The 10,594-nt window shown below is 38.6% G+C and overlaps 1 protein-coding gene across 1 annotated transcript in view; it reads right to left on the reverse strand.

Moving 5' to 3' along the window:
• The window catches only part of il13 (interleukin 13), a 35,969-nt gene extending 26,346 nt beyond the window's left edge, over positions 1–9,623 (reverse strand). The window contains exons 1-8 of the mRNA XM_067424268.1: positions 9,533–9,623; positions 9,290–9,432; positions 9,048–9,181; positions 5,844–8,928; positions 5,682–5,732; positions 5,415–5,534; positions 5,233–5,333; positions 4,611–4,721 (exon numbers count right to left, since the gene is read on the reverse strand). Coding sequence (XP_067280369.1) covers positions 4,611–4,721; positions 5,233–5,333; positions 5,415–5,534; positions 5,682–5,732; positions 5,844–6,119 — 659 coding nt within the window. The 5' untranslated portion in view covers positions 6,120–8,928; positions 9,048–9,181; positions 9,290–9,432; positions 9,533–9,623. The remainder of the gene's footprint in view (positions 1–4,610; positions 4,722–5,232; positions 5,334–5,414; positions 5,535–5,681; positions 5,733–5,843; positions 8,929–9,047; positions 9,182–9,289; positions 9,433–9,532) is intronic.
• Between the last annotated feature and the right edge of the window lie 971 nt (positions 9,624–10,594).

Consider the following 10,594-nt stretch of genomic DNA (forward strand, 5'->3'; position numbering starts at 1 on the left):
TGATTCTTTAACAACATTCCACAATTCATTCACATTTCTTGGTTTTGCTTCAGAAACAGCATTTTTGATATCACCCCACAAGTTCTCAATTGGATTAAGGTCTGGAGATTGGGCTGGCCACTCCATAACATTAATTTTGTTGGTTTGGAACCAAGACTTTGCCCGTTTACTAGTGTGTTTTGGGTCATTGTCTTGTTGAAACAACCGTTTCAAGGGCATGACCTCTTCAGCATAGGGCAACATGACCTCTTCAAGTATTTTAACATATGCAAACTGATCCATGATCCCTGGTATGCGATAAATAGGCCCAACACCATAGTAGGAGAAACATGCCCATATCATGATGCTTGCACCTCCATGCTTCACTGTGTTCACTGTGTACTGTGGCTTGAATTCAGAGTTTGGGGGTCGTCTCACAAACTGCCTGTGGCCCTTGGACCCAAAAAGAACAATTTTACTCTCATCAGTCCACAAAATGTTCCTCCATTTCTCTTTAGGCCAGTTGATGTGTTCTTTGGCAAATTGTAACCTCTTCTGCACGTGCCTTTTTTTTAACAGAGGGACTTTGCGGGGGATTCTTGAAAATAGATAGCTTCACACAGACGTCTTCTAACTGTCACAGTACTTACAGGTAACTCCAGACTGTCTTTGATCATCCTGGAGGTGATCATTGGCTGAGCCTTTGCCATTCTGGTTATTCTTCTATCCATTTTGATGGTTGTCTTCCGTTTTCTTCCACGTCTCTCTGGTTTTTCTCTCCATTTTAAGGCATTGGAGATCATTTTAGCTGAACAGCCTATCATTTTTTGCACCTCTTTAAAGGTTTTCCCCTCTCTAATCAACTTTTTAATCAAAGTACGCTGTTCTTCTGAACAATGTCTTGAACGACCCATTTTCCTCAGCTTTCAAATGCATGTTCAACAAGTGTTGGCTTCATCCTTAAATAGGGGCCACCTGATTCACACCTGTTTCTTCACAAAATTGATGACCTCAGTGATTGAATGCCACACTGCTATTTTTTTGAACACACCCCTTTCAACTAATTCAACTAATTGCCCAATTGCACAGCCTTAAGAGCGTGCATATCATGAATGCTGGGTCTTGTTTGTTTTCTGAGAATCTACTGAACCTATTGGTAACTTGTTTGCCACGTAGCAATAAAAAATATACTAAAAACCTTGATTATTCTGGTTAGTCACATTGTACTGCTATTATTTTGAACAAGACTGTATATATATATATATATATATATATATATATATATATATATATATATATATATATATATATATATATATATATGTGACCAATATGCTTAGGCTCCCTCACAATTCCTGTAATTATGTAACTATTGATTGCGTGAACGGAAGCACACCTTACTTGGTATATTTTTGTTCCTTTGTTTATATTTCAAAAGATGGTTTAACTTAAATTTTGTTTAAAATATGTTCTTATAATAAGAAATATCGGTCTAAATTAACTCTCTCTGCTTAGAGCAGGAAAGAGACAATAGATAAGATTATTTATTTTGGGGAAGACCCCTGATTGGGCAGAATCCATCTAAGAGGATGAACAACAAATTTAAGTTTTAATCTCAGAGTTCAGTTCTATTTAGTCAAGCAGTTCAGGCGAGCAGTTGAAGCGGAGTCCAGTACGCAGCTGGAGATCTCCAAGGGTAGATGATCAGACCGATCGTGGCAGACTCAGATTTGACAAAATTGGTTAAATTCATTCAAATAACCTAGAACTTTCCTCTCACTTTCCTTTCTTTTACTTAAGTTTAATTTCTTTTCATGAGTCTTGTGTTCTGAGTTAAGTTTCGCTGCAAATCTGTCCTCGACGAATCTCCAGCAAGCGTGCTTCAACTTCAAATCATCCACCAGACTTTTCATCCAGGCGCCAAACACACCACGTGATTGGCTTCCCAAAACATCCATCAAAAGACAACCAAAACCATTTACTCGGGAACGCCAGCCAGGACCGAAAAGGGGATTCCCATTTAGACGACACAGACACAAACGCAAGTAACCTCCAGATTCTAAACTGAGCTGGTGCAATGCTATCAAATTGAATAGCCCCATCATCTAAGATATAGCAAGGTTAAATTAATGATCTGTGTGGTTCATTCAGGTTGTGTTATAACTTCTAGTATTGCTAGAAACTTGGGATTTCATCTCGCCCTCTTAAAATTCATTCTTTCCTCACTTTCCTCCTTTCTGCAACTTGTGTGAATGTGTTTGTGGTAGATGTTAGTTTTACATGTTAAAGTAATCGTAGTAATCAATAAAGTTATTAGAGTAATCAATTGTAAGTGTACTTGTGTTATGTGCTGACATATTTAATGTCTTAAATATGTTATGGCCTGTTCAAATGAACGCAGAACAAGACACTTGCTCGGTCATAAAATAGACTCTTGCAAAATTCCCTATGAATGAATGAATGAATGAATTGATCTAAATGGACCTGTTTCCCTTATAGAGAGTCCTCCCTACACAGTCCTACTAGTGGCCCCTCTCTGGCAGACCCAGCCTTGATTTCCCGAGTTGATTCAGCTGCTATCAGCAGCGCAATGGCCAATTCAAGGACCTCCCAGTGAACTTCCTGAACACTATTAGTGAGGCTAGAGCACCATCTTCCAGACACCTCTATGCTCTTAAATAGTCTGTGTTCTCTAACTGGTGCTCAGCTAGGAACCAGCCTTGTGTGAAGGATCCCTGATACTCTCTTTCCTGCAAGAGCTGTTTTATGCAGGCCGTACTCCATCCACGCTCAAGGTCTATGTGGCAGCCATCGCAGATTTTCATGCACTGATGGCTGGCAAGTCAGTGGACAAGAATGACATGATTGTCCATTTCCTAAATGGAAGTCGTAAGGCTAAACCCCCCACGGCCTCCTACGTGCCATCCTGGGACTTATCACTGGTCCTTCGAACTCAGAGAGAGGCCCCATTTAAACCGTTACAAACAGCCAAATTCAAGACATACTCGCTTGAAACTGCACTACTGTTAGCATTAGCATCAGTGAAGCGAGTTTGTGACATGCATGCACTCTCCTTGAGTGCTTTTTGTCTGTAGTTTGGCCTGGCTGACTCTAAAGTATAGATCAATAGCTCATAGCTCGCGGATAGCTCAAAATGCATACAGATGACACGCCACTTGGCTTTAGAAAGTGGCATGTATGTTTACGCATAGTCATGATGTCATGTTGGACCCTTACGCTAGTGTCTCACTTTGACTAAAGGTACATGTCATTGTAATCATCATAGCACGCCGTGACTGGATGGGTTGCCACTTCAGGACACAATATGATGCAATATGACTGATGTTCGAAAGGAAACATACTTATTTGCTCACGTAACCTCGGTTCTCTGAGATAAGGGAACGAGTACTGCGTAGACGCCCATGCTGTGGCACTTTCGACTAGCGATCATTGCTTCAGTCGAATGAACCTGAATCAATGGCAAATCCAAGCATCTTTTATAGGCAAATGCCCTGCCCATTCTGGCGGACTCTGTGCTCAGCTTGGCAGGCTATTCATCGATTGGTTCATGCAGTTCACACTGACCAGCCATTAACATGCGAGTAAGTCTCAACACTGTTATGGCTGTATAGTGACACTGTATTATTTTATAAAGCAGGGATCTTTGAAGTTGAGGGTTATAACTCGTTCCCTATCTCAGGGATCTATAATGTTGAGGGTTATAATGTGTACACACTTCAAAAAAATTACATAATATACTTTTTTCCCCTTGGGTGTAATATGACAAAAGATGAAGATTTTCATAGAGTATGATGACTTTCTATAGGCACTGTAAATCCTTTTTTAAATGTGCTTAAACACTGTGCAAAATAGTTAATTACTACAAAAATATAAATAACTGATAAACAATAAAGTTTTATGCAAGACATTTCTCCTAACTGTGCATTCACACCGCCGGCGGCGAGAGCGTCAAGGTGGCCGGAAGTCATTCATTTTCAATGGGAGCCGGCAGCGAGCTCCGGCAAGAGTGGCGCGTCATGGAAGATTTGGGTGTCGGGGAGAGTTGAAATAAACTCAACTTTATGATAATGAGCTATGACGTTAACCTATTGGAATGTAGAAGTGCTCCGCATTAGAGAAATCCAGAGCACGCAGGCCTGTAAACTTTGGTTTCCGACCACATTAGTTCCCAAGCCAAATAGACAAGTTGATCACTGCTGTGCGGATTTCCCTATCATTTAAGACGTGATCATTCATAGTGATGTGTCATTTGTAAATAAGGTCCGCAACACTATTTTATAGGTGCTAGAACGCTTGTTTTTCAGCGGGATTGCAATTCATTCTTCCTTTCACATTTAAACGATTTCATGAGGTTAACTTATACCCTACTTGTGGTCAGTCTGCCCATCAGCATGCGTGTTTGCTTTGCGGCCCCTTTAAATACAGTTTAAAAAAAGACCAAGAGCGGCAGCACGTCCACAAATCTTTCTACAGTGTCGTTGGCAGGGCGGCCAGAGCGAATTTTGACGCTTTCATCCGCGACAGGGTGAACACACAGTCAAGGCCAATTCCTAGTGCAGACAATGACAGATGGCAACAGACACTTTGTCTGGTTTTGTTGGATCAGTTACCCCGTCTGTGTCTGTTGAAGCTTGTTTTCACAGAATGAACATTCACTTGTCGTCGAATGACACTCTGTAACCTGTTGTTTGTCCATGTGGTTTGTTCTTGGTGCAGTGTGCCTATGGAAAAAAATAGAACCTTTTTGGCATAAAGGGTTCTTTAAATTTGAGTCAAGAACCTTAGAGTTCTTTATATAACCCTTTTTAAGAAGCATTATAAAAGTTATTATTTTGTGCATAGGATACATCAATAAAATAAAGACACCTAATAAATAAATATTATAGTTTCTTTTATTATATTGTGAGGTCACCTAATCCATCAGTCAAGATCCTGCACAGTCAATAATAATAATAATGCGTTTTTCTTAAACCCAACAATTTAAACATCAAGATACACTTAAAAAAAGATTCTTAGTAATGCTCTATAATGTTATGTTTTATTGCAAGTAAAAAAATATCCAATTTTAAACCACTGACAGAAATACTGCACAAAATATGTACTTTACAAAATACATCAGATATTTAAGAAATTTTCTTCAGGTACAAAGTTATATACTGCTACAGTCAATGTAAACAAAACAATAAAATAAAAACAAAAAAATAAATACAATCTTTAATAACTTATTTTTACTTTGGTTTGCTGTAAGCATTCTGGACACATTTCTTGAGCTCTACCAAGAAGTCATGCACAAGGATTTCATCTTGGTCTTCATCAACAGGTTTGCAGGTTTTCTGTGAGACAGGAAACATCACGGTTATTCAACTCCGATAAGATGAAGATGTTGAACGTAGGTATTCAAGAGTTCAACTTACCTCATGGCGCTGGTTATACTGATTTAATTGCCGCATTAGTCGCCCATCTTTACGGAAATCATTATATTTAGTAAGGCTAGAAAGCTTCAACAGTTGATCCTCAGCCTGGCAGAACATATGCTGCACAGATATTGAAATCACAGGTAAGACCAGGGCTCTTTGAATTCAATTATTAGCATTATAAAAGCTGGAAAAATTTCATAAATGCTTCCAAATAACAGACTATAATCAATTTGCAGTGTTGAAGTCAATGAAAATTCATCTCACCATAGGGCACAAGCCATTCCCTCCCAGATCTTTCAAGCGGTGTTCTTTCCCCTAGACATAACAGGTAAAATGAATATTGACGTCAAATCATGCTCTGTTCAGTATCTGAATGTATAGACCGATCTGGATTACTATAATTACCATACTAAAGTTAAATCTTACCGTGGGCTCCTTTGGGAGTCTGCTCAGTGCACGGCTCAGATCCTCAACTAACTCTCCCAATAAAGTCTTATCAGTATCTTTCACAGGATTACCGGAGACGAATACAGCGAACGCCAGCAGTAGTACAGTAATCTTCATCATTTTGTCTTTCGTCTTTGGATTTCTCAAGACTTTGGTTGTCTGAAGGCCAGAGGTACCTGATTCCCTCTCAGCTGTACGTGCCTTATATATACTCTCAAAAAGGCAAGACGTGGCTGTGTAGCTTTCTTTTTGCATCGTAAGCTAAGCAACGGTTATTGGCTGATTATGGCGCGTTCACTGAATATCTTGATTGAGATGTGGTTGATAATGTCTGTCATATTGTCCTGATTTCCTGGAACTGACACTGAAAAACTGCCAAGAAAGATAATGATTTTGAGCCTCTAGATGGGGTGCTCAAGGCCTCATCTTAACCATGTTTGCTTGTGCAAATAAGTTTCACTATTGCAAAATCAAATGATCAATACTGATATCTTTTTGCAGAAAATCTGCATGTGTTCGTACTTGTTTGGTGCATACAATTAGTCATACAGATGACAGCATCAAAGGTCGGATTAATAAAAACATTTAAACTCAAGTTGCATTTAAAATGTATGATCAAACCAAATAACATCTGATTAATTACATTAAACTATAAACTTTTTAGTGAGTGAATGTATAAAGTAATTTCCCTCTTTACAGTTAATGAATTTTTTCATACTTCATACTTTCAGCGATTAATACAGTCATGGTCAGAATTATTGGCACTCTTGGTAAATAGCAAAAATCTAACCTTTTATTGAGGTAGAACAATTAAAAGTGAAGGGAAAATCACATTATGAAATAAATGTTTCTCTCCAAAACATGTTGGTCACAATTATTGGCACCCCTAGAAATGCTTATGAGGAAAATATCTTTGAAGTATATTCCTGTTCATATATATATATATAAAAAAGCCACTAGGGTGAATAGGGACATGAAATTGTCTAATTATGACTTCTTGTTTCACAAGAGTGTAAATAAGAGGAAACACAAAAATTCCCTTAATCATCATTACAACGAGTGAAACCAAAGAATATAGTTCTGATGTGCAGCAAAAGATTGTTGAGCTTCACAAAATAGAAAGTGGGTTTAAGAAAACAGCTAAAGCATTAAAAATCCCCATTTCCACCATCAGGGCAATAATTAAGAAGCTCCAATACACTAAAGATGTTCTGAATCTGCCTGAAAGAGGAAGTGTGTGTATCGTCCTAATGCACGGCGTGGAGGAGAGTTTGAGTGGATGAAGACTCTCCAAGATCACAGATGGAGAATCGCAGAGATTAGTTGAGTCTTGGGGTCAGAAAGACAAAAAAACTATTGATCAAACAATACCTACATCACCACATGTTGTTTGGGAGGGATTCAGTAAAAATCCTTCTTGCTCATCCAAAAACAACCTCCAGCATATTCAGCTGTCAGACACGACTGGATCTTCAGATGGGACCTGGTTCTGTGGTCAGATCAAACTCTAAAAAGAGCTTTTTGGCCCCAAACACAACAGATGGGTTTGGTGCAAACAGGGATAAAAAGTACCCCATGCCCAAGGTTAAATATACCGCTGGATCTTTAATGTTGTGGGACTATTTTTTGCTGGAGGTCCTGGACATCTTGTTCAGATTCATGGTATCATGGATTCTAGCAAATATTAACAGATACCAAATCCAAACCTGACCGCTTCTGTCAGAAATCTTATTATAGACTTTATTCAGAGCAGTGATGGTTATGAAAGTGAGGTTGTGATGAACAGATATAAAAAGCGGTGTAAGACCACTTGCCAATTTTTCACAGCTCACATGGTCTTGTTTTTTTTTGTCTACTGAAACTTCTCAGAAAGATTTTTTGCCGTGTTTAGTCTACAGAACAATCCAAAATCACATTATTAACAGTACAACCCACTGAAGAGTATGTCTATCCCTTGCTTTCATTCCGGTTAAAAAGCAAATATAGCGCTGCTGTGAATAATGTTGTGGGTCCTGGTTGGGTCTTTCCTCGGGACAATGATCTAAAACAAACATCAAAATAGGTAATTTTGATCATATCGACCAAGGGAACCAAAAATTAGAGCATGACTGTGTTTGCTGTTCAATGCATTCAAAGCAAACACCGGTAACACAATTACCACAGCATCCGTCACTTATTAAAGTAGCTATGCTGATGTTTTCCCCACATCCTTTGGCTAGTGTTACAGTTTATGATCAACCCTCACATAAATACATTGGTATTAGTGATACTGATCTTAATTAGTAAACAGAATCCATTAAACAAACATTTAAAGTGTCAAATATTTAAGATGAAGTCTTTAAATTGTTTTCACATTTATTTATCAAATTACTTAATTATAATTTTAATGTTAGCCATATTTTCAATGATTAGTTATAGAAGCCTTAACTTTTTGTTTTAAATCAATTGACAGCCCTAGACCAAATATTTTTTGGTGCCAAATTACAGAGCATGACATGAGTTCACAAATAACTAGATAGTGATTCAGAACGATTTTTTTAATATTTCAGAAAAAAGGCACCTAGATGTACTAAGCTAACATTAGTCAAGTTGAACAACATCGTGCCTTTCATGGAACATAACATTCGTGTGTACATTTTTTGCGAAACCATTCTTATGTTAATTGTTGTACTCAATTTAACTTGGCAAGTAATTTAAGCATAGTTTTGTGGACAATTTACTGCTAGGTGCTTATAACTTTCTGATTCGGTTCAGGTAGTTTCAGGGAATGCTGATATGCCTTATGTTTAGATCATGCTTATCAACTGTCTAATACATAAACTATGTCACCTCTGGATATAGACTAACAGTCTTTCTTCTCTCATCTGATCTGATGCATCAGTGCAGGTAGGAGTTGAGTGTGTTGATACTGCACTTTGTGATTTCTGAGCACTGGTCCTGGTTTTTCCTGATCCTGTAAAAATGCTCCACATAGTTGGATCGTCCCAGGAGCTCAACAAAATCCTCGTCGTGGGTGATGACAAGCAGCTGGAAGTTGCGTTGGCGAGAACGACTCTTGATTATTCTGCAAAGAGACCAAAGGCACGTCTTTTAGTTGGCAAAAGTGTCAAATGGCAAATAAATGTTGTCAAGTTGCTCTTGCTGTAAATAAATTGTGTTATGTTTTTTAAAATAAAGACTCACTCCACCAGTGCGTGTGCCAGGGACTCTATATTCTCTCTGTCTAAATTGGTGGTGGGCTCATCCAGAGCCAGAATCCCACAGTTTAGACAGAAGGTCTCTGCCAGAGCCAACCGTATTATGAGGGAGGCGAGAACCTACAGACAAAAATACAGTAAACACTTTGTGTGGTTCTAAGAGAGACTGAAAATAACTTTTCATTGGTGTGATAGAGAAACACAAGATGCATGTAGCTGCTTTTTGACCTTTTGTCCAGCACTGCAACGTCCCCGCATGTCCAAAGCCGTGTCTCCTTTGACCATTACCACTCTATAATTATAAGTCCTCCTTTTCAGGCCGGCAGAGGAATTCTCATCCACATCCGAACGAATCTCTACATACTCAATGTCTGTGGGAGATCAGGAGACATACTCTAGACATAATGGTACAAGTTCACTATAAATAGTAAGTCTCAGAGTCATGCAAACAAACATGTTTAAAAGGCACACCTTGTCCCCTGTATGTGCTCCGCCATAAATCTCGGATGATTTTATTAATCTCCTCCATCTTCATGCTGTGAAACTTCATTATTGTTCTGTAATAAAAAAAAAGCTTCATGAATATTCATATATATATATATATATATATATATATATATATATATATATATATATATATATATATATATATATATATATATATATATATATATATATATATATAAACACACTAGGGATGCACAATATATCTGTGCCATATCGGTCGATATTGGTTACACAGTGATACAATTATAAACTGCTCCTATATATTTTGTGTCTGAAAGGGAAAATCCTTCACATGTATATGAAACAGTCACGGAGTTGTTTTGAAGCCACTCCTTCGTTATTTTAGATGTGTTCGTGGGGTCATTTTGTTGTTGGAAGGTGAACCTTCGGCCCATTCTGAGCTCTTGAATACTCCAAATTTTCCACTTTCCACTGGGCCGCATTAATCTTTCACTCGATTGCAACCAGTCGTCCTGTCCCTGCAGCTGAAAAACACCCCACAGCATGATGCTGTCACCACCATGCTTCACTGTTGGGACTGTATTGGACAGGTTATATTTTTATCCACATTTTTTTTCTTCACATTATTTTTCTCAGCTTAGAATTAAGGCCAAAAAGTTATTTCTTGGTCTCATCAGACCAGAGAATCTTGGAGTCCTTCAGATGTTTTTTTTTTATTTTTTTAGCAAACTCCATGCATGCTTTCATGTGTCTTGCACTGAGGAGAGGCTTCCTTTGGGCCACTCTGCTATAAAGCCCCGACTGGTGGAGGGCTGCAGTGATGGTTGACTTTCTACAACTTTCTCCCATCTCCCGACTGCATCTGGAGCTCACAGTGATCTTTTGTTTCTTCTTTACCTCTCTCACCAAGGCTCCTCTCTCCCGATAGCTCAGTTAGCCCGGACGGCCAGCTCTAGGAAAGGTTCTGGTCATCCCAAATGTCTTCCATTTCAGGATTATGGAGGCCACTGTGCTCTTAGGAACCTTAAGTGCAGCAGAATTATTTTATAACCTAAGCCAGATCTG

This window comes from Pseudorasbora parva, chromosome 18 (assembly GCF_024679245.1).
Source record: "Pseudorasbora parva isolate DD20220531a chromosome 18, ASM2467924v1, whole genome shotgun sequence".
In the NCBI taxonomy this organism is placed as follows: domain Eukaryota; kingdom Metazoa; phylum Chordata; class Actinopteri; order Cypriniformes; family Gobionidae; genus Pseudorasbora; species Pseudorasbora parva.